Here is a 24585-nt window from a genome sequence, read left to right on the forward strand (position 1 = left end):
AGGCACACACACACACACTGAGGCACACACACACACACACTGAGGCACACACAGTGGCACACACAGTGACATTTTATCCATGCGTGTGACTGCGGTTTGTTTGCGTATGCTAACAGCTCCTCTCTCTCCCCCTCTGTCTCTGTCTCTCTCTCTCTATCTGTCTGTCTTTCTTTCCTCCCTCCTCCTCCTCTTTCTTCCATCCCCCCCCCCCCTCCCAGGGTGACAGGAGGAGAGCTGTTTGAAGACATCGTAGCCAGGGAGTACTACAGTGAGGCTGATGCCAGGTAAGCGCCTCACATGGAGCTGCTGTGAACATACGAACACGCACACACTGCGGCGTAATCCCATCAGAATATATGAACGCTCACTCTTTATAAGTGTGAGCGCACAGTGGTGGATATAACTGGTTCGCTCGTATTCTCCGTCTGTCAACAAGTCCATCGAATCCTGCGTCTTTCTTTGGCCACGTGCATCTCTCTCCATCCTCCCTCTGCACAGCAAATCAAATAGCCACAAATTTTGATAATCAATTAATTCTGCCCAAAAAAATGCTGGTTCAAGCTGCTTAAATGTGAATTTTTGCTGCTTTTTTTCTGTTTTATGTTATTATAGATTGAATATCTTTGGAGTTTTGGCTGTTATTTGGGCAATTTGAAGATCTTGTTGGCTTTTTTGACGTTGTATTGAGAATTGTATAGTATTTTCTGGCATTTTGTTAACACTGTGGCATTTAAGCTTTTTCTCCCTCCTCGCTGCTTCTTCCTTCTCGGAGTCTCTCTCCTTTTTCCCCCGTGGCTGTGTGCTGTGCAGCTTATAAAGTCTGTTGTACAATTGGATTAGGGGTCTTTGTCTGTTCACGCACACAGACTGGCGTGGGGGGGGGGTGGGCTTTGGAAACACACACAAACCAAGCCACATGGATAGAGCCTCGGCCTCGCTCTCTGTAGCTGAGCCCCGACCTTTGACCCATTAACCTTTCCAGAGATGTGACATGAGCACGAGTCTCAAATAATGGCACCGTGGAGCCTCACTCCACAGTGCGGAGGACAGTAATAAAGTGGTCGGGTTCAGGCTTGCAGGAAAATTTTACAAGACCCATCATGAGCCAGCACACTCACCAGGCTAGTGTGAAAACATACTCATCAGCCAGCATTGAGAAATAATGGTATTAGTGGCAGCTGAATTGACGCCCCCATTATTAAAATTGCTACTGGGACTCTGTGGTTAAGACCTCCCACTCGAGTTTCTTAGCATTGATTGTTCAAACTACAGTACCTTGATTATGTCTTTGAAAAGTAATAGTGTTCAGCAAACATTTGTTATGCAACTTAGCCAGAAGTTGAGCTTTACTGGCTTAGAATGCAATGGATGTGATTTTAGGCATGTACAAAGGATTTTTATTATCCATTAATCTGTTAATTATTTTCTTGGTAAATCATTTGGAGAATTGATGGCCATCACAGTTTCCTAAAGCCCCCATTGACTTTGCTTGCATTCACAAAATGTTCCAGTTTTTGCATTTATTCCATTAAAGACAAAATTCCTGCGAAGGGTCACTTCAGTATTCATTTGTAATTTCAGGATTTGGTCAATTCAAACCTTTTATGACAGCTTTAGTTTCATGTTGTTAATCTCATAGCGAACAAGAATGTCAGATTTTTGCTCCTATTGAATGCATCAGTTTTACAGCCACACCATAATCCACCAGGCTTCAAGCAAACACCCTGAACGATCATGTGGAGTATATGTAATGTTGTTTTTTTTTTGAGGGGGGGTTGTAATGAAGGGCAATGACTGACACATCTTTCTCTCCATTTGTCCCCTTTTCTCTCTCTGTAGTCATTGCATTAGTCAGATCTTGGAGAGTGTCAATCATATCCACCAGCATGATATTGTGCACAGAGACCTCAAGGTGAGTGTCTGCCCGTTGCCGTGACAACCACACACTCACACACGCACACACACACACACCTCTGCTCGTGGCCATGGCAACACACATGGCTCTCGGTTTCTCCATCTCTCTGCATTTCTGCTTTTATCCCCTTTTATTTTTCCCCTGCGTCGTTCTCCCATCCGCCGATGTTACCCTCTATTAGTGTGTGTGTGTGTGATGCGTGTGTGTGTCGTGCGTGTGTGTGTGTCGTGCGTGTGTGCTCATGTCGAGCCCAGAGATGGTGAGTCATGGTCACGTGGCGTGGTTGGTCTCTCACCTATGGCAAGGAAAAGACAAGGACTCAAACAGCACATTCACACATGAACACGCACGCACACACACTTTGTACTTTTGTGAAGGGGGTCTATTATGAGAGAGGAGGTGAAGGCATAGATAAACCTCAGGAGTTGCCAGGACAACCCGTGTGACATCACACCACCCATGGAGCAGCGGGGGAGGGGCTTGATTCATCCCAAGTTGCTGATAGGCTCAAATGCAAGGAGTAGAGGAAGAGCGCTCCTCTGCATCCTCCAGTTTTCTACTTAACCCAGTTTAAGGTGGTAATAATCCTGGTAGGAAAGACCGTAATAATAATATGTATTGAACTGTATCTTTTCAAGCAGAGACCGCAAGGTGTGGAAAAACAATCTCAAGGGGTGTCTCATACACGTGTGGGCGGCTTTTTTATGTGTGTGCGTGTGCGCACACTGTCGGAGAATAACGCTATTACCTCAAACGCTGCCTGTCTGATTTGTTGGCCTTTTATCCTGAGTGGGCTTTTACTGCGGCCATTTATGTCCTACTGCCCAAACAACGGCCATTTAGAACGCTACCACACATGCTGCCTCTCGCTAAGTACACTTTCCATTTAGCATGCAGTCTGCAGCGCTGCTTAAATGACTCCCCCAGTGGTTTCTATGGCTACGAACCCATGCCCATATAAGGCGTTGTGGAGATTCTCAACCACCCATCCTCTCTCTACATCCTCCGTCTTTCTATCGCTTTCTCACACCTTTACCCCACCCCCACACGAGCTGTGTCGAATACATCAAATATGAATATTTCTAAGAAAGAGCTTTACTGAAGAGTCTGCCTGTCACTATCTGTCTCTCACTGTCTTGATCTCTTGTCCTACATTCTGCTTCACTGTGTGTGTGTGTGTGTGTGTGTGTGTCAGCCTGAGAACCTGTTGTTGGCCAGTAAGATGAAGGGAGCTGCAGTGAAGCTGGCAGACTTTGGCCTTGCTATTGAAGTGCAGGGAGACCAGCAAGCTTGGTTTGGTAAGAAAACACAAACAGTGACACACACATATCAAACGTGCGGCGCCGTTAGCCGATCTGTTATTCCACTCGATAGTTTCTGTGCTTAAGCGTACAAATGACTGCTGAATAGGCCCTCATTCATACTGTGGGTCTGTACGAATACACATCCACCTGCCCACTTGGAAGCCAAAGTATGTTTGCGCGAGCGTTGCTTAAGAGGCTCACAGACACTGTCCAGTTCATGCTTCGGCCATTGTCTTGGCTAACAGCCGAGCTGCTAACATTTGGCTGACTCTCCAGCACAGAGCAGATGATTAAGGGGTATTTGCTTGCGACTCTGCACTGTCATAATCTGGTCTTGCGTCGGAGTCCAACAGGTCACTCATCATCTGAACCATTCACATAACTGCACAGAAATAGCCTTCATCAGAATTTTAATAAAAGGTATTCGTTAACCGTGTCTGTGGTCTGTCTGTCGGGCAGGGTTTGCAGGCACCCCTGGTTACCTCTCCCCTGAAGTCCTGAGGAAGGACCCCTACGGCAAGCCTGTGGACATATGGGCTTGTGGTGAGTCTTCAGCTTTACCTCTGGGCAATAAACCTGTTGCAACCTGCTTGTTACAAACATCAGACTCCTGTCTTTTCTGTCTTCTAGTCAAATTAAACAATCCGACAGCATTACAAAACACTAAGCGGAGGCAGATTTCTTTTCAAGAATGTAAATATAAAATAATTTAGCCTGAGGTTATGTGTCTCAATCAGATAGTAGTTTAGAAATAACCAGGTTCTCCTGGACAAACGTTACAACAGAAACATTTTACATTCTTAGGTTTTCAATGTGAAGCACATTGATCATCTTCCTCTATGTCATGCTCCGGGTGGGAACCTCAAACGTTGTCATCAAAGGGCTAATATCATACTGCTGTGTTCCAGGTCGCAAGATGTCTAAACAGAGAATTACACTGCTTCCTGATTGATCAGCAACTGAAAAGACAATGGATACATGAGACTTTGTTCCATTGCAAGCTTGATTACATCCAGTGTGTTTTACTTCCAGGCGTAAATAAATGTGTCTAAGATATATAATATATTGTGTAACAGTAGGTTGGTATAAGATACGCGTATAAGAAATAGCAGAATGCTAATGTTGGCCGTTGTCTACATCTTGCAGCCTGGAACGCAGCAGTACAACATTATCCTTTTGAAAACAGCATCATCAGAGGAAAATGGCCGGTTGCGATTATGGTCTAATGGTTTAACTTGTAATGAAGTGTGCTGTATAACTGAAGTGTCGTCGCCTAACTTGACTGAAACATAATGCAAGTATCGTAACATGATCTTTGTTTTCTTTCAGGTGTTATTCTCTATATCTTGTTAGTGGGATATCCTCCATTCTGGGATGAAGATCAACACAAACTCTATCAGCAGATCAAAGCTGGAGCATATGATGTAAGTGTGCTTTGTGTTTGTGTGTGTGTGTGTGTGTGTGTGTTAGGTGTAGATTTGGAAAGGGTGCACTGCAGGGGTTTGCTAAGCAGTTTTTGAATGTTCAATCGTGTCCAATTGAAAGCTGGTCCAAAGCTATTGATCCTATCAGGGCCTCCCTGACGCATTGCAGAGGGGTGTGTGTGTGTGTGTGTGTGTGTGTGTGTGTGTGTGTGTGTGTGTGTGTGTGTGTGTGTGTGTGTGTGTGTGTCTGTGTGTGTCTGTGTGTGTGTCTGTGTCTGTGTCTGTGTCTGTGTCTGTGTCTGTGTGTGTGTCTGTGTGTGTGTGTGTGTGAGAGAGAGAGAGACAGAATCAGAGAAGGGGTATCCTCCTTTCTCAGTCTCTGGATAATCAAGTCACATTGCAGTTTCCAGAGACACCGGGGAAGTCTCAGGCAGCCTGTTTGCAGGGAGTTCACTCTTAATAAAAAATGGTTTGGAACAGACACATGTGTTCTGTTAATCCAAAAAGAAAATTAGCAGTTTTGTTCTCATATCGGTCTAATTTTGACAAATTAACTCAAGGCCTTGTGCCCAGATGGTGTGGATTAGCTGGAAACGTGCGGATGCAGACTCCTAACCAGGAAACTTGTATTGTTTCCAATTCGTTTTACATATTTGCTACCCTCCTTTCCAACTGTTACACCCACATGTTTCTCTGTTGTTGTCAGTTCCCATCCCCAGAGTGGGACACAGTGACTCCAGAGGCAAAGAACCTGATCAACCAGATGTTGACCATTAACCCAGCAAAGAGAATCACTGCCGAACAGGCCCTCAAGCACCCTTGGGTCTGCGTAAGTATTCACCTAAGAGAAATATTGGAATTACGCAGGATGGTACAAAGGTGTGCATAAGCAGATCTGGACATACTCACACTAAAGAGACAATTACTATTTTGTAGCCTTCATATATCTCTTTAATTCTTGTTTTGTCCCCCTGCAGCACCGTTCTACAGTGGCATCCATGATGCACAGACAGGAAACTGTCGAGTGTCTCCGCAAGTTCAATGCTCGCCGAAAACTCAAGGTACTCATCCTAAATTTTCATTCACCGTATGTCTGTTTTTAGTCCCCCACCCCTTGATTATGTGCTAAATCTCGATCGTCCTTTTGTTGTGTAGAAATGAGTCTCGCTGCTCATCCTCTGCCCACCATAGAGCTCTTTTATCATATGTGCAGTCCTTTGGTGCATACATTGCTATAGACCTAAATAGCAGAGGGGGTCAGGGTTGGTACAGTCATGTAAGTGCTGTACTGTGATTATTGAAATATAAAGCTTTATAATGTATGTTACTGTTAGGGCTGGGTATCTAACCTCAATACTTTTTAGGTATTTTATCTTAGAGTGTCAAAAACTGAAGTACTAAAGGTAGGCATTCAAGTTCCCGTCAATTATTTGATCTCTTAGTTCCTGATTTAGATAAAATGTTTTAGACAGTTCTATTCAAGTAACATTCTTGAATGGCCTCGGCCTCTTTTGTTAAATAAAAGAAAAGGGTTTTGTAGGAAATGTATTTATATTTCTCAAAAAAATTATATATATATATATATATATATAGCTTTAGCATAGACACAGGAGCATCATATCAGCAGCAGTGTTGAAACATTTAAACGATACACAGCTCTACTTGCTGTAGTTTGCATTCAGAGCCATACATGCAAAGTAATGGATCAAGTAGCAGTTGTTCTTTTTTGTCACATTTAAATCCATTTGCATAGAAGAACATGTCATTGGACTTGGAGATGTGAGGACTGTTAATGGTGCATCTCCCCGTTTTGATAATTAGATTCTGTTTGACGGAGAACAAACGAACCCGCAGCCTTGACTGGATTTAGCTGCTGAAAGGGACTGCTCTGTGATGAAGGCGCTGCTGCTCAAGAAGCAGGAAGATAAAAACAAAAATGTTTTTGTCCCATTTAGAAATGAATACAGAGCAGCGAGCCCAGAATAAAAACACCGAAATCCTGTCAAATATAACAAAACTCCTTGCATTCATTATACCTCCCTCACTCCTCTCTCCTCCTCCTCCTCCAGGGAGCCATTCTCACCACCATGCTGGTGTCCAGAAACTTCTCAGGTGGGTGTGCACTTCGCCCTCAGCCTCCCACGCAGCGCATGCAGAGGGAGAGGAGGAAGGAGAGTGGATAGAGTCCTCTCCACCTCTTTTAACCCCCTCACCACACACACTCTCACCCACTCATCCTCAAAATAACTATGTGTTTGTGTGTGCACAGGAGTTTGCTTGCTTACAACATTCAGAACTGATTTGAAACGTGAACTTCCTTCGAGAGTCATGGTAGAAATAATGTATTGATAATGATGGATTCCTGTGAGTGCATTGCATCCTGATATATGAGCAGGCTAAAATGTGATGTTCTGTCATGTACCAGATTATATGTGGGCGCCAGTTACGTCCTTGTCCATGCTAATGTATCTCTCCTTGTGTGTTTGTGCGTGGGCGTGGGTGTGTGTGTTCATGTGTATGTGTGTGTGTGTGTCCCTCTTTTCTGCTGCCCATGGAGCATTTGCATGTATGAGAGAGGGAAGCCTAGACTTTTATGAGATTTTTATGTTGGGGGCAAGTGTGGTGTTATAAAAACAGGTGACTGCAAAGTATCTGTGTTTTTATCTCAGTCTACTGAGAGTGACTTGTTTTCGTTGAAGCCTTGTTCTCAGCCTCTAAGTAATTGGTCAGTCGATGGCTAATGATTTCAACCCTGGGCCTAGGAAACCACAGGGGTGCACGTCTTTGCTTTAGCCCATTTCTATCAAACCTTGTGATGTATCTGGGCTGCAGCCAGCACATCCTGTAGCTTTCTAGGTCCACGATTGAACAGCGTGAGGTAGATCTGCCTAATTTGCACAGCCCCTCCCAACTGTAGCATTTCTGTCCAATAGTGGGCCGGCAGCATACCAACTCTGCTGCTGCCGCCTCCTCCACGGCCTCACTGGCTCAGGAAGGTACGTCCCAGAGACACGCCCATCCTCTCCACACACAGTTACTCCTTTGCTTCATAGTACAGGGGTGGGACCCCATTACCACCCACAAACTCCTGCATGCAGCCTCTGCCAGCATCTTCATCAACATTCACACACGCACGCATGCATACTCACACAAATTTCGTTCATTTATGGGTGTGTGGTGTCCTTGCTCAGATGCAAAGATATCACATTCTATGCACACAGTCATGTACATCAGCATCACTTAAAGGAGCAATATGCAAGAATTTGATGTTAAAGCATTCAAAAATTAAATAAAATTATCAACAGAATGTGAAGAAATTAGTTCTGACGTTACATAAAAGAAGTTAGCATGCTAACCAGCTAGCCCTGGCTGTTCCTGTCTTGTAATACCACTTTGTACCTCAAGAGGAGATAGTGAGCCACTCTAGCACTTAGTCTGCCCGCAGTCGAACAACAGCAAGGTGGTTTTCGTGCTTGGTTTGGTTGCTGGCAGTGCAGGGCTAACCCTGCTAGAACCACCACTCAGACTCGGTCCTGTCCCGCTTCACGCCTCACCTGAACTCACCGTGTCTTCCTTGCGTCCTGGTCGGAGCCACTGTAAATCAGCATGGCACTGTATTCCATGGTGTCCAACTGGCATCCGTCTGCCTCTGGTGCTGTGGCCCGGTTCCGTTGCCCATTCTCCCGGGTTCTGGTACCCACTCCAGTGCCACTCCCTGCTAATACTGGGTCCCTCACTCCCTGGCCATAAAAACCTTCTCGTTCCAGCGGTCCAAAAGTACTTCGCTACCGATGTAAATGCTCCCCGCCCCGGTGTTAAACTGAGGATAGCTACAGGTAGCAGTAGTTAGCGGTTACTGTAGTCTCGGTCTATCTGGCCTCTGTTTGTTTGAATGAAATCGACATGTGGCCAGTTCTTACATATTGCACCTTTAATGGTAATTGATTCAATCTGTACTCCCAAAGTGCTTTTTACATTTACACCTCACCACCACTCAGCCTCGACCACGTAGCCCCCATTTCATCTCACAAATTAGCCATGTCGTCACTTCTAGCAAGCTCCATCCTGAACTTCCAGCTGACCCTGCACGCCCCTGTGCGCCCCCCTCTCCAGCCCGGGGCTGTGAGGATGGGCACAGGGCGGACTGGGGCAGGGGATGAGGAGGGGCCTGTATCCTGGGGGCGGGAACTGACACTGCAGGGGGCCGGCAAGAGCTGGGTTGGCGTGCTGCCATCGTCTGACCTGGGTCTGGTGGGAGGGGAAGGGAAAGGCGGATGTTGAAGAGCTGGGGGAGTTTAGAGGGAGATGGATGGGAGTGCTGCCTTTGACGGAGCCTACTGTTGAAACCATCATCGTTGCGCAGCCTTCCTGATGAATCCCCAGAGGTTAAAGGCATCCCATGTCTCATCTCCCCTTCCTGAGGTCTGTTTTAGTGCTTTCCAAAAAAAAAGTCTCTGTGCCTTCTCAAAGGAATGCCACGAGCCAACATGGCGGCAAACCTGCCGCCACTTTTGTCAAATACCCAGTGACATATTCCAGTCACTCTCACCATTCACCATGAACGGAGGGATGGATCCCTTTTGTTTTGAAATTACTAAAATCAGGCTCAGCTCTCATCCTGCTGGGTGGGGACGGGTGGTGAAGGTCGGCGATTCCGATGGTGGCTCCGTGGATTGAGTTCATTAGAAACAGTCAGTGTAGAGCAGCCGGGATTTTCTGTCGCCCTTTCAGACGAGAGAATCCTCTTTGCTCTACAGTGAGCTTAAATCTCTCCATAGGTAACTAGGATCTGTGTGTAGGCAGGGTAAAGGTAAACATGTGAAGGGGGGGGTGGTCAGTGGAGAAACCTAAGGGGAGGCGGGTGTTATTACTGGAATGTGTGATTGGTGCGCTGAGATTCGGGGTGTCTGTGGTGGTTTGATTGTCAGCTAGAGCCCCTCGAATGCGGGCTTCTTCACAGAGACTGGACCCAGTTGCCTGTTTGTAAGTTTCTCTGAACGTCATGTGTGACATCATCACTCCAGATAAGACTCCTCAGCTCTCCTCGTCTAGTTTTTTATCTTATTTTATTTCATTTTGTTTTTCTCGGCTTTTGGCTTTCGGCCCTCTGATGTCACTCATCACTGTCCAAAATCCTGGCACTTTATTTATTTATTTATTTTTTTACTATAACTGCTTCCTTGCACATCTCCGCAGAGTACGGCTGAAGCAAGGCTTGGCAGTTTGCTCATGATGTTTCCTTTTTTTTAAAAAAATGACATTATAGCAAAAATGCGACAGAAGTGGAAGCATTTCTGTATGTTTCTGGAAAGGTGTTTGCCTTGCTGCCTTTCGCATGTGGGTGTCCTGTGTGGTCATAACCTGTAAAATACTCTCGGGATGCACAGCTTCAAATGCTTTCTAATGCGTCCTTCCCCACAGGCGTGTTGCACTGTGGGTCATCTTGACTCCTGCCTCCATTCTCTCGAGAAGCAGGAGGGAAGGACGTATTTAGAGAGCGTATGAACGTGGTGCCCCCACGCTGCCACGGTTAGCACCCTGATGGCTGTTTCGTAGAAGACGTAGCCGTATGAAGAGCAGACGTTTGCGCTCTGAACGTTCAGCTCTCCTTTCCCTGGTTGTGGAATGAAACTTTTCTTTCTTTTTTTGTTTATTTTCCTTGGGATGCTGCATGGCCAGGCCAAGATAGAAGCCGCATATCGACGCAACAGCCGAGATTAAGGAGCATGAGTTGTCACTTGATATTGTTTGCTGCTGTAAATGCTGTGCCCCCTTATCTCCATTATCTTGTGTTGAAATACTAAGCCCTCTCTTTCAATCCTCCCCTCTCTCCCCCTCTTTCCCCTCTCCCATTTCTTATTGGAAGGTAAGAAACAAAAGATAAGATTTTTGGAACCTGTGTGTGTCAGTAGAAAACCAACAGACTGCTGAGAGCTTTAGTCAGAGAGGAAAAGTGACTTGGGCCCTTAAAAGAAATCAATGATTTACATTAACCTAGCTCATCGCCGTCAGTCCTGGCGGCAGTTTGAGTCTGACCATCACTCTCTTTTTAGATCTGCTGGGGTCTTCCAGACAGGAAATGGATTGAGGAAGTTTACTTTGCTCTCAGGTTTCTCTTTTATCCCCAGATGGCAATGAATGGATTATGATGTTGAATGGGTTTTGCAGAGTAGCAACTTGTACAGTCAAGGGGGAAAAAAAAACAAACACAAAATCCATTAAATGCATGTTATTCTCTGGCATCAATCTAGACCTGCTTTGTCGTAATGGCTCAGGTATTGGGGTTTCATAGATAATGGCAACCTGCAGATCCAGTTTTGTTTTGTTTTTTGTTTTTTTGCTCAATTTGTGGATTTTTATAAAAGCTGGAAAAGAGCTGTGTGGATTGGCCTGGATGCTGTCGTCAACAGTAAAACTTTACCTGTTTCTCTCCTTTTCTATCCTCCATCTTTTTTTTTTTTCTTCTTTTTTTTACTTTTTTTTTTACAGCATGCAAAAGTTTACTCAACAAGAAGTCAGATTCTGCTAAGGTAAGGTTGTCTCGCCGCCTCTCTGCCCTCTTTTGTTCTACTACACTGTGTCCTGTCTCTCCTCTTTTAGCTCAACCCTCCCTCCCTTTTTATACTTTCTGTTCTTTTTCTGTACCTCTCTCAGGCTCACATCCCCTCCCAAGTATCATACTGAGAGCTTTATTTCTCATACAGTAAAAGATATTTTTCAGTTTGGTTTTTTTTTTTTCTTCCAGATTTCCCATTAATTTCAATAGAGGACTGTGTTACATCTCAGGGTTTCTCAACCTTCTGTTGCCTGTTTTTAAATCCCAGAATCCCATCCACAAGTTTGAGAAACTCTTAACTCTTTTTCCTCTTTTCCAGTCACATTCCTGTGTATAATTACCAGTTAATTCTTCTTCTACGCTGGTTTTATTCTCTCGCCTTTAGTTGGTCTCAGTCAGAGATTTGTTGCTCTCTTTTTCCGAGCAGTCTCCGTCATTCTCTGCTGCTATTGAGCATCTCTCTCCCCCCCTCTCCTCCTCCCGCCTCCCTCTCTTCCTCCCCTGCCCCAGGGGGTCTCTCTGTGCAGTTAAGTGGTGGAGGCATAGAGAGTTAGTGAGGCAGTAAAAAGGATGATCTAGAGGCCATTCTGTGGCACTCACCCTCTCATTTACCCTGTTAGCTCTCAACAGCCTCGAAGTCTCGACCAACATTAGCCCCGTTCCCTGAAAGGCGTGTAATTCTAATGCATCTGTGTGTGTAACGTATGTGTTCACTTTGAGTGTCTGCGTTCTCGTCCCAGCCTTCTACCAACAACAGTAAGAACAGTATAGTGAGCGCCATCAATGCCCTGAAAGACACCAACATGGCAACCAACGCCCAGATGGTACAGTAGGCCGCCGCAGTGTCCCCTCCCCCACCCCAACCCCAGTAGTTGCATAGTAGCCCGTTGTGCCTCATGCTCCATCGTCATAGTCGCTGCTTGTCATCCTTCATCTACCACCCAGGAGGTGTTGCACCATAACATTCCCTGTCCCGGCAGCACCCATCCTCTGGCCATTTTATCCCCCCCGAAAGCTGCACATGTGTGTCCTGAATCATAGCAGGAAAGAGGCTTTTTGGAAATGATTAAAACTGCTCATCATTACTTTAAATCTCAGGCTGCACATGTGCATCTTTTTAGATTTTAAGGAGCATGAACTATCAGTAGGATTACGTGCCTCTGAGGCGGCAGCACAGGGAGCTGCAGAGTTCTGGGTTAGTTAGTTAGTTATGGCTGCTGATCTAAGTAGAACTTATGCAATGGCCTTTGTGTTACTCGCTTTTCTCCCATGCTTAACCAGCTGTCCTTATAACTTTCTTACTAAAGTCAGCGCCGCCTTGCAACCATCTATCCTAACATCTTACTTGGCCATCCAAATTTCTTAGCCCGTCCAACCGTCTCTCTCACTCTAACCTGTTTACTTAACATCCCCGTTGACATCCTTACCATACTGCCATTTTTTATTGTTGTGCTCTTATCCAGTATTAGCATGTTGTGATTTTTAAACGCTTTACTAGCATGCATTACATGTTACATCTTGTACTGGTGTGGTTACAGACTCCACTGTGTGGTCTGGTAAGGTGGTGCTTCTCAACTGGTGGTGCAGGACCCCAAAGTCGGCCACGGGTGACGTGGCTGAAAGCATATCAGAATACTAATTAGAACATTCAGCGGTAGATTTTGTATGTTACAGCAAATATATGCTAAATCAAATATAAATTATTCATGTTCAGTGCCAAGAAACTTTCACTTCTTTGTATTACATCAGATAAAACTGTTGATTGATTGAAAATTAACAACTATTTTGATCATCAATTAACAATTTAAGTCAAGAAATTTATCAAGGAAAAACTCCATCCATGCAGCGTCTCTCTGGGTTTAGGGCTTTTAGATCGATAAAATAAGACATTTGAAGACGTCATGTGGGATTCTGGGAAACTGGGATTATGAGAAAATGGGATTTTGCACTATTTTTCTGATATGTTGTAACCAAATGATTAAAAGTGAGTCAGTTAGTCAACAATTGACATAATCGTCAGTTGCAGCCCTAGATAAGGCTTTTCTTAGATTTTAATTACATTTTTCTCATGACTTCATCACTGTAATTTATCTTAAATGATTTTGTAAAACGACAGCACAGTATCATAATGTCATATCACAAAGTGATTCCAGTGAAAGTCAATAAGGTAATCAACAGAAAATTAATCAGCAACAATACTGATAATCAGTTAATTATAATGACTGTCTTTGTTTTTTTTATTTTTAAGCCAAAAGACCAAAAATTCACAGGCTTCTCAAATATTTGCTCTTCATCAGACAATCGATCAGTAAAATAATCTATAATGTGAATAATCATTAGTTGCAGCCCTAAATAATCATCGTCCGGCTCTAGCCAATGGTGCTCTTGAAAGTTTTGCAGACAGATGAGCTACTAGCAATGAGATGATGTGTTCGGTTATGACCCCGTGGCTGAGGTGCAGTGTGGGGCCCAGTTTGAAGCCAGTTGAGAGGCACTGGTCCAGGACTGTGATGTGCCGGACTAACCGCTCTGTTCTGCCTCGCAGGAATCTCAGAGCACGGTGGTGCACAACCCTCCTGATGGAGTCAAGGTGAGATGTGTGTCGCGTCTGTCTGAAAGCTGTTCGACCAGCAGCCGCTTGTGTTCATTTAAGGATCTTTCTGTCGGTCTGTCCGCCTTTAACAGGGATCGACGGAGAGCAACGCCACCAACGACGAGGAGGAAATGAAAGGTAGGAAAGGTACTCGAGTGTTTTCTTCCCTTTTTCCTGTTCTTATCCGCTCTCTCTTTCTCTGTCTCCCATCCAGTGAAGTGTGTGTATTTGACTGTAGTGGCTGGCAGGTGTGCTGCGATGCAACACGTGTCCGTCACACTCTTGACTGTGTGCATGTGGTGTGTGTGTGTGCGTACGTATTTATCGTGTGTGCGTGTGTGTGTGTGTGTGTTCTAGCGGACAGTTCGGCGCTGAGTCAGAGCAGCGCCACAGAGGAGATGCCCCCACTTCTGCCCTCACCTCAAAGCTCACCTGCCAGTAAGTTTATCCATGGCAACCAGAAGCTGTTCGGTCGCCACTGGCAAGGACCTAACACCCCCACCCACCCGCCCGCCCTCCCCCACTCCCACCCTGGCTTTTTGTAGTCACTGGCAATGACGTCTCACATCTTTGAGCTCCCTCACTCTGATCCACCAAGCTTTTTTCGAGGGTTCCCACTGGTTTTGGAATTTGTGGCACATTCTTGATTTTTATATTTGTTTTTAAATTTCATAAACTCCAGAAATATCTTACGGAAAAGTCGGGGAACATCGTAGAATTTTATAGTGCTCGATGTTAGTGTCGATTTGATTTGTTTAATTATTACAACTTGGATCTTGTTTTTGTGGGTTTCATTCCTGAGATCAGGGAATCACTAAAAACAAGTCCGACAGGGCGAGAAACACAAGCAGTCAGACGAGCTTTACACCGATAACTGCATTAGCTTGATTTTATTGTTAATGGTTTGGCACAAGTCTGGATTTTCAGATCGTCAAAGGGCTTAAACTGTTGCCTGAGCAAGCAAACATGTTCACAGCCCCAAATATGAACCCATCTTTTTATAAAAATGAGTGAGTTCCTCAAGTTTGGATGATTTTAGATGAGAACTTGCAGGCTATTGAGAAACCTCTGTGATCTGTTGGTGTAATTGTTGCCAATTAAGTTTAAAATGCACAACAAAATAAAATGGATGCAAGAAAGACGTTGGCTCGGTTATAACTTGATGGAGACAGAAAACATTACATTTAGCCAAAATCATCAGGATGAGAATCAACAGGAACATCATGTTAGCCTGGATTAGCCAGGAACAGAGCCCGGATCAGATGGAGAGAAACAACGTTTAACATTGAGAGTGATTACCTAAATGATCAGATTTTATTAATCGTGGTTACTGAAGTTGTGCGCTCGCAGGTTTGTTTGGGCAACATTTTGATTGAGTCGGATGCACCAATCTGACGTTTTCTCTCCCGATAGCGTCACACCAATTCTGATTTTCCCAAATGTAAAATCTGCGTACATCACTTTCCACTGCCTGGATCAATAAATCCCCAGTTTACACTGAAGCGATTGTCTGACTGTTAATGAGGCCCAAGTTGTAATAAAGTGGAATATTCCTTTAACTGGGATGCATTACCAGACTTATTACTTGTTTTACACACAGATTGCACTCTGTCATTTCCTGCCGTGCACATCCATTATACTCCACGCTGCGCGCTCTCTTCTTAAGAGCCGGACTGCACCTTAAACTGCTTCACTACCTGGACTTCACTTCGCTCCACTCAGAACACACTTTTTAAAGAAACAGCAGGGTTTTTTTCAGGTCACGGGGCACCGCGACCTAATTATGGAAAGTCATTAAAAAAGTTTTTCATCAGGGCCACTGTGGGAACCCTGAAATGTGTGTGTGTGTGTGTGCGCGCGCGTGTCTGTGTGTGTGTGGTTCTTGGTGATCACTGCATCTATCCCCTTGTCCTCCTAATGTGACAGCTCCAGCTGGAGGAAGCCTTGCTTACCTTGCAGCTGGGCGTCCTAAACCGGCCTCTCAGTCTGACAGGCCCTGCCGCCTGCCTGTCCGACTCCCCCGGAGTTCACGCACACACCATAGAGCATCAGGATTCTCTTTGTCCCCACATCGTCTCCTCCATTCTCCTCCTCTAATGCTTTATTCTCTGTTATGTTCTGTAATCCTCTCCCTAATTTATTCTCCATTTCTCTCTAATACGCCGTTCTTCGCTACATCGTTATCTCGCCTCTTTCCTCTCACAAATCCCCCCCCCCCCCTAATCTCTCCTCTCGTCTCTCGACCTCCCGTCATCTCGTCAGACACACCTGCACTTACAGGACAGTCTGATCTCTTTTGCTCTCCTCCTCTTTACTCCTCTCCCACCTTCCTTCCTTCCTGAACGCACTAAGTTTCCCCCACAGGCGTAACACGAGCTAATAGCAAACACCGGCTTTGATCCCCCCCCTCGCCGGGTGCTGCAGTTCATCAGACGAGGCTTTATTAATGTATATGAGCGTTAAGAGTAGACGTGAGCAGAGCAGGCGGTTAAATGACTTCCACATCACACGGCATCGCTATCAGAGCTGTTCTCATCGCGCTTCCAGCTGCCATCCTGTCCTCATGTCACCCATCTGCATGCCAGCCATAAACTAAACCCCCACTAGCTCCGAGTGTTTGTTTATTTCTTACTAATTTTACTGATTTTTTGTCTCCTGTTCAGTTTTGCCTCTTAAGTTTGTGACTGCATGTTTAGTGTGCGTGCGTCTCAATGATCACATGTACGTTTCTGTCATCCTTGTCACCCGTCCACGTGTTTGTTGACCACCCGTTGTGTGTTTCAGTTCCACCGCATGATGTAAAGCGCATGGCATGGAACAGCACAGGCAACAGCTCCTGCCCTGACTCTGAGCTCTCACAGTCCTCCATGCCTGCCGCTCCGCTAGGGAGCAACACTGTCGCTGCTATAAACAACACTAAGCAGAGTAAGGACACAGTCTTGACTAACTGACCTCAGCTTTGTCTTGCCGTCTCCTCACTGTAGCTGTCGCACTAAACATCTTGCATCTCGGTCTTTTAGCTAGGTGGTAAATCTCAAATAGGTGAGGCAGTTTAACTTCTGCCCGGTTCATTTCCTCCTGTTTTAAGACTTGAAATGAGACGAATAACTCTACACGTTATAAGACCGATAACAGTCGGTTTGATGTATGTTCACGTGTTGAAATGGTTCATTTACTTTTGCTGCAAGTGATGAAAAAGTGGCATAAACGACCGAGATCAAGTTCCCATCAAATGACCAAAACCAACAATGTTTTAGTCTCTTTAAAATCTTACTGAAGCTGCATTAAATAGTACATCTGTTAGGGACTATTTTCAGTCGCGGATGAATACACATTTGCTGCACTACTTGGTATTTAAAACAGAAGCTAGGATAAACTAGATTTTGAAAGCAGTATAAATAGAAGTAAAATAGCCATGAATGTACCTCAGTCTGAAAAGGTTTCCGGCCCGGCAGTTACTGCTCGCTGCTGCAGGCGTGTGCTTTGTGCTTCGGGGTTAGCTGCTGTCTGTTCGGGGTGTACGGTGCTGCAAGCGCAACGGATCATTTTCACCACTACATGTTTCCAACTAGCTAAAACACCTAACATCACCACGACGAATGTAAACAACGAACACATCCGTTGTTAGCACTCACAGCTGTCGAGCTAGCATGTTAGCATGTTGTACATTTTGGCCGCACTGCACTGACAGTCTTGTGCAACTAGCTTGCTATAAGTTTAGCAATGAATCTGCTGAGCCTTGTGGAAGATTCCAGTCATGCAAGCAGAATTCCTGCAGGTGGACAGGTATGCAGGTAGACAGGCAGGTACAGCTTATTACAGGCCTGCAACAGCTACAGCATTTTTCTTTTTCTCTTTTTGTCAGAGCATTTGATTTATTGATTGCAGTTTAGGATATTAAGACAATTTCTACAAATAAAACAAAAAATGCTTCTAAAATACGCGGACGCTGTATGTGGGATTGAGTCAGAATAATCTACAGTGCTCATGTTCATGGCAGTGAAGGAACCTGTCAGGTGTGCATGTCTCTGATGTTTTTTAACAGTTCTTGGATGACAGTGGAGCTCTATGGTGTCGATGACTAAAATGCAGTATTTCAGGCTTCGGCTCCGCAGACGATTCGTGTTGGTTCACTTCATTGTTGGTTTTGGTCTTTTCAGGGGATTTGTGGGCAAGAAGAACAATCTATCACCAGACTTCAGCAGCCGTCTGCTCACATGGCTTTCTGTAGGAGGGGGGGTTGTGTAGTGGTGTCATTGATGTTTTAAGTTTGTATGTGTAACGTGTGGAAATGTCACAGGCGTTAGAATGCTGCTCATTAATGCTGATAAACTGTCAATTTGAAGGTAATTTTCCACCACGTGAGGGACAAACGTTTTCTCTACTGATTCAAATCCTGTCAGTTTTATTTATTCACTAGAAATCTGGTCAGAGGCAGCGTTAATATAACACAAAATAAATACGTTTTAATGGAGCTTCGTGTTTTTTAGACATGTGAACAGTCGCAAAAATAAGTTTATGCTCGAAAGTTTTTCTTTTCTTATAAATCTTAACTCAAAGGCCACTGATGATCCTTTTCTGGAGCTTTTCAGTCCATCTCGTGTTCTTCCTCTGTGGGTAGCGTTGCTTCAGTTAGCAGACTTTGAGTTAAGATCTGTCAGACGAAGCTTCTGCCGTTTCCGAGCAGATCTTTTTTGTTTGTTTTGGTGGCAGTGTGTGCTCACACAGCAGAGCGGAGCGTTCAGTCAGTTTCTGTGCTGCACAGAAGGTGAGAATCAGAGCGACAGGCAGCGGCGAGGGTCGAGGAAGCTGCTTCGGACCGAGCGACGAGGTTAAAGACGAGCGTCTCGAGCTGTAGCCGCGGAGAAAAGAGAGCAGAGAGCGAAAACGTCATCAGGCTGAACCACCACATAATTAGCTGTTGTGTTTAACCGACTACTCTCCATTTACCATCTGTCTCGGTCTCTGTCCTGCTCTCTGTGTAGCTCGTAAACAGGAGATCATCAAGATAACGGAGCAGCTGATCGAGGCGATCAACAATGGAGATTTCGATGCCTACACGTGAGTATAACTGCAGCAGGGATTTGGTGCTTTCTGCAGGAAGTTATATTTCTGTAATGTTCTGACGGCGTTCTTCAGAGTTTTTTCGTCTTCGTTGTCTCTGTTCAAATGTCTCCGTCTTTTCACCCACTCTTACTTTCTCACCCGTCTCCTTCTCCTCCTCGTTGCTCTTCCTCAGGAGGATTTGCGATCCTGGACTGACCTCTTTTGAACCCGAAGCCCTGGGGAACCTGGTGGAGGGCATGGACTTTCACAAGTTCTACTTTGAAAACTGTGAGTCTCCTCTTGCACACGTCTATTTTTATCTGCCGTGAACACCGACCAGGTGGAGCTTTAGCACCTTTAGCACACGAGCGGCCCATCCCTGAAATGTTCAGGAACATTTCCTGCATGAGGTCATGTGTGAAAGGAAGCAGGGATCAATATTCAGGGAAATCTATACCACCAATTTCCCACCTCAAGACCCGGTAACCTTTCGGCTGAATGAAAGCAGTAACACTGCAGGGACGAGCGGTAAAGGTTACATCCGTCTGATAAAAGATGCAAAAAAACTGTCCAAAACCTGTTGATCAATCGGGTATTTAAAGATACATTTTACTGTCTTTGTTTATGTTATCCAGTGCTGAGCAAGAACAGCAAGCCCGTGCACACCACCCTGCTCAACCCGCACGTGCACCTGATCGGCGAGGACGCTGCGTGCATCGCCTACATCCGGCTCACACAGTTTGTAGACACCACGGGCCGCCCTCGCTCCAGCCAATCGGAGGAGACCAGGGTGTGGCATCGTCGCGATGGCAAGTGGCTCAATGTTCACTTCCACTGCTCAGGAGCGCCTGCTGCACCACTACAGTGATCAGGTACCCGCCTCACACGCACACAGTTTCAGTGTCACACAGCTAATATCTGCTACGTGCAGCGTTAGAAAATTCCTGACTCTGGCTCCCCCCAGTGGTCACACCAGGAATGACACAAATCTGAAAATGAAAGGCTGAAAGCAGCTTATTGACTACACCAAGTTAAATTTATGTAATTTTTTTACAAATTAAGACTTCTGTGATGAGAATGATTCATACTGAGCTACACTCACCTGAGCAGAACTTTAGCAGTAAAGCTGCTAAAATGTTAAATCTCTAATTTTCATGTTCGAGATCACAAACATGAATTCATAATTTGATTTGAGTCTAAAAAAATGAAGTAATTACATTTGTTTTGCTTCGTAGCTGACCATAATTCCTCTCCTGTAATTGGAAATATTGGTGAAAAAAAACATTTAAGAGAATCAGAAAACATTGAAAACTTAGATTTAGTTGTTCGACTCTGCATTCAAAGACCTGTCAATCAATTCGGCAGTTTGTGACCATGTGTTTTGATGTCTGGTGGTGAAGATGATTCACCCCGTTCACATTTGGATCACAGATTGTGGTTTATTAATAGCTCTCAAAGCTTTGGCCATTCGTTCTGTCGGTGACGATAACAACACGCCAGCATCGCTGCAGGAAAGCCCCCCTGGGCGAGAAGTGTCCTGCATTCCTGCACATCACTCTGACGATGTCTGATGAGAGCAGCGGGTTAAACTAAGTCTGCAAACTGTGACAGACGTCCACACCCCACAGCTTACGTAATAACTTTACTGTTCGTCTTCATTCTCTCCTCTAAATAAGTTTGGATAACTTGGAGGTTTGTTTAAAACCTGCCTGAGGACGTCCTGGAGGTCACGAAGCTGCCATGTAGTCGCGGCGACCCCGAATGAAGTCCATCTGGGGACCTCAAGCCGCCCGCCCTCCAGTCTCACCTCGCTTCCTGTCAGCTCTCGACTGCGCGCTTGTTAAAAAGGCAAACAAGTGTCCCCAGAAATACTCCTTTTAAAAACCCGTCTGACTGCTCGTGGTTCTGCCCCCCCTCACCTGCCGTCCTGCATGTTTCCCACATCTCAGCAGTGAACTTTCTGAGCGCAGAGTTACTGTTGCTGATGGAAACAATGGCCAAAACTGGAAGAGCCAGTAATCAGCTGGAATTAGTCTTTAACCTGTTCTGGGTTCAGTTTTCAGTCACCAGTGAAACTAATTTGCTGCTTCTCTCCCCCTCCAGTGGTCCTGAGCCTCCAGTCTACTGGAGTGTGTGTTTTGGGGGGCAGTTTTTTTCAGCAAGCGTGTTTAAGAGGCACGTCCTCTGCGTGGATTGGCTAGTGCCAGGAGCCCGGCCGGGCGAGATCGCATCCCTCTCCACGATACCAACCAATCCTGTCCCCCCTTTGACCTGCTGGGGGCCGGCTGAACACAAGACACCGCCCCCATGGGATGATGCATGCATCTGGCGCCTGATTGGAGGGCGCGTCTTTGCCCTCTATCCCTCCCCTGGCAGCCATCTTTTTTCTGCCCGCGCGAGATGAGACGTCCTGCGTGAGGAGAGGATTTACAGTTGAACTTGTGACAGTTTATGAGTATGAGTTATGAATATGCTGTGTAAATTATGACTAGATGTACCAGAAACCACCAAAACCCAACCAAGCATTTATATTCACTATCAAATAAGGGAGGAACAGAAGGGAGCGTGAGGTTAGCGGCTGAGATTTTGGACACATTTTTTTTGGCATTCTGGGGATGGCCGGGTAGAAAGCGTTGTGCTCGTTACCCGGACGACGGTGTAAAGACGTAGGGAGATTTTCCCCAACTGAATTCTAGAGGGAAAAAAAGAAAAAAGAAAAAAAATCAAGTCGGCTCAGTCGGAGAACTTGACGACGAGAGAAACTTGATATCAAAACATGAAGCACCAAAGTGTAGAACTTTAGGCTTTTTATGTGTTTACGTGTTTTCGTTTGTGTGCTTGTTTTCCGACCGAACGGAAAATCGTGGTGTTGTGGGATCCGGGTGGGGGGGGCGGGTGTCTGATTTGAGGTTACGTGTTTTGTTGTGTTTTTAGCATCCTGTTCCCTTTGCGTTCCTGTGAACAACCGGAGCCTCTAATCTTATTTTATTTTATTTTTTACCTTTATTTTATTATTCGTCTTTTTGTTTGTTTGTCTGTCTGACTAATCCTGTATTCGAGGCTCCTTTTTAAAGCAGCTGAGTTTTTAAAAAGAAGGATTTTATTGTGCAAGTTTAAAGCTAGCCTGCGCGTGTTAACACGTTCTGTCGCGTCTGTATGCAGTGGAGGGAGAGACCGAGCCGGGAAAGGCGTCTGCGTTTTGCATGTTTGCCCGCCGCCTCTCCCTCATCCACCCGTCCCCCAACCTTTCTCTCTCTTAAACCATTCCCTCGTTTAACCCCCCCCCCTCCTCTGCTTCCTGCAAGGGCCTGGTTTGTTTATAATCACTGTGTAAATACAGTGTATGTATAGATATATGTAGAAAAGTGTAATATATGTACATGTATCTAAGAGACACTCATCCTGTGCATCTGGACATGACCTCTGTGACCCCGATCTAGCTTAGGAGCAACATTTTCCTCACCGATTTCAATTTGTTTTCATCCTCCTCCTCAAAGTACTTCCTCAAAATATCGGTAGCTCTTGATGATTCACGACAAACATGAACACACACACACACACACACACACATACACACACTCATGGGGGCTGCCAGCTTTGGTCCCGTGGCCGCAAGACTGTTTATAGAGACGGGGAATAAAAGAAGTAAGGTTTAGTTTGACCCCTCCGCCCAACAAGAGTTTTAAACATGAAGACCTTCATCATAGTGTCCTTAGCTCCTGACCCCACAACGCTGTGAGCCGTCTCGTCATATCGTATGCACACACACACACACACACGCACACACGCCTGGTGGTGTGTTTAGGCTTTGTAACATATCTGCACCTCTGCTGTGTGACCACGGTGCCACCCTTGCTGTGCTGCTTAATTGTCTCCATCCATCCGCGACAGTCGTATCTTAAAGCCCCTCCCCCTTCCCGGTAACCCCCTCCACCCCCCAGCCCCTGCCCTCCCCCCCGTGTACCGACGAGCCCCTGCTCTTGAGATGTTTATTTGTACCTCTCTCTGTTGTTTCTCCGTTCCCGTGTTACTGGTTTGAGTTTTTTTGTCGTCGTCGACGTTGCTGTTAACTTGTCGTTTGGTAATTTGCCGATCTGCCAAGCTGGAGTTCTGCACTCTCCCTCGCACACAGAGAAAAAAAAACTATGAACAAAAAAAAGGGAAAAGAGGGAGGAAGACAACACAAAATTTACAGATTGAGCGATCATGGATTGATCGGGACTAAATTATTTATTAATGTAATCTACGCCCTTGGTGGTTTTAAATCGTGCCTGCTCAGTTGAGAGGAGTTTTGAAAGCCAGAGAGAGAGAGAGCCGGCGTGGGTGTGCAGGTTTCTGCGACCTGCACAGTCGAACCAGAGCGGGAGACCTAGTTATATGCATGTTTCAGTTACGCATTTCTACCATGTACCTACCTGAATAAGGATGGAGCTAGTGTTAATATATGATATTTGCATCTTTTGAAATAAGAATCTCCTCCATCCAGAATGTTGAATAGGTGACATGAAAAATACAAAAAAAAAAATGCAAAATTAAAAAAAAAAAAGGATTCAGGAGCCGTAGCTTGGTATGAGGCCCTCGATGTTAGCGTTTTCCCTGCGTTGTAATGATATACTATTGGGCTGCGCTTTCTCCCCCAGCCTTCACATGGATGCTGGAGTTTTTTTGCATGATCATGATGTTCAATGAAATACAACCATGAATTGACGACTATCAAGTGTTTGTCTGAGTGTTAGTTGGTCTTCATCATAGCTTTGTTATTCTTCGAACTTGGATCTTGAAAGTATTTAATAAAAATACTATTTCAGCACTGGTTTGTCTCCCTCGACTCGTTCATTCTCTTTCTTCCATTGAAAACGGGAACTTTTTTTTTTGTCTCTCCTCCAGCAAACGTCTTTTTGGAAAGGCATCCATTCCCTGGAAATGAGTCCCATCCATCCCGAGACCAAACAAGCTGCCAGCACAGCGTGGTGTTTACACTGGCTGCTTTTTAACACCATCTCTCACGCCTGTGTGGTACCACGCACCTACAGCACGCCGCTTTCTGGCCTGATCGCTCTGCGTTTTTGACATTTTCAGCCTGGATTTAGTGAGAGTTTCATCAGCAGAGCCTCAGCCTGAAATCACCAAACTTGGAGCTAATGGAACTATCCAACACACATTTTCTGGTTATATAACTGCAACATTGATTAGTCATGCTGAATATCTGCTCATGTCCAATTTTAGGAAAGGGAGCTAGATCTGTTTCAGGTGACATTTAGCATTGAGGCTGTTTTTTAAAGAGTAAAAGGGTTTGATTTGAGTCAAACGAGCCCGCTCTGGATGAGACTGGACCATGTGTCTGTGCTTGGCTGGATGCTCTGAACACCACCCGTCATCACAGCTGACATAATATTCGCCCTCCATACTTGTCTGTCATCACACGCGGTCAGATTAAGCCCCGCATAGCCTGCAGGCCATTAGCATGCACGTAGGATAAAGCAATCACCGCTCGGCAGCTCGTGCATCATCCCGTCTCACCGCCTCGGCCTCGGCGCTGCTCTTATTTTAGCCGCATCGAGCGGAGTGAAGTGTTGAGCAGTGCTGCAGCCTTATTTAAGGAGGTTTTGTGGTGTTATTTATGATGGTCGCAGTTATTTTAAGGTGTGTGTGTGTGTGTGTGTGTGTGTGTGTGTGTGTGTGTGTGTGTGTGTGTGTGTGTGTCCGTCCCTGGGATGTAGGACAGCTCCCACTGGTTCCTCTGCTTT

General features: G+C 45.4%; 1 protein-coding gene across 19 annotated transcripts in view; it reads left to right on the top strand.

Annotated features, from left to right (window-relative positions):
* LOC121624500 (calcium/calmodulin-dependent protein kinase type II subunit gamma-like) overlaps positions 1-23651 on the top strand; it is a 36999-nt gene extending 13348 nt beyond the window's left edge. The window contains exons 5-23 of one of the 19 annotated variants that reach the window (XM_041962185.1): positions 219-284; positions 1840-1912; positions 3111-3213; positions 3679-3762; positions 4549-4643; positions 5350-5472; positions 5621-5704; positions 6713-6755; positions 7577-7639; positions 11133-11173; positions 11940-12023; positions 13745-13789; positions 13885-13939; positions 14150-14230; positions 16577-16717; positions 18778-18853; positions 19032-19126; positions 19474-19710; positions 20942-23651. In XM_041962185.1, the coding sequence (XP_041818119.1) occupies positions 219-284; positions 1840-1912; positions 3111-3213; positions 3679-3762; positions 4549-4643; positions 5350-5472; positions 5621-5704; positions 6713-6755; positions 7577-7639; positions 11133-11173; positions 11940-12023; positions 13745-13789; positions 13885-13939; positions 14150-14230; positions 16577-16717; positions 18778-18853; positions 19032-19126; positions 19474-19706 (1585 nt within the window). In that variant the 3' untranslated portion in view covers positions 19707-19710; positions 20942-23651. The remainder of the gene's footprint in view (positions 1-218; positions 285-1839; positions 1913-3110; positions 3214-3678; positions 3763-4548; positions 4644-5349; positions 5473-5620; positions 5705-6712; positions 6756-7576; positions 7640-11132; positions 11174-11939; positions 12024-13744; positions 13790-13884; positions 13940-14149; positions 14231-16576; positions 16718-18777; positions 18854-19031; positions 19127-19473; positions 19711-20941) is intronic. The other 18 variants (XM_041962186.1, XM_041962192.1, XM_041962188.1 and 15 more) reach the window with 18 other exon arrangements.
* Positions 23652-24585: the final 934 nt, after the last annotated feature.

This window comes from Chelmon rostratus, chromosome 21 (assembly GCF_017976325.1).
Source record: "Chelmon rostratus isolate fCheRos1 chromosome 21, fCheRos1.pri, whole genome shotgun sequence".
NCBI classification, from domain to species: domain Eukaryota; kingdom Metazoa; phylum Chordata; class Actinopteri; order Chaetodontiformes; family Chaetodontidae; genus Chelmon; species Chelmon rostratus.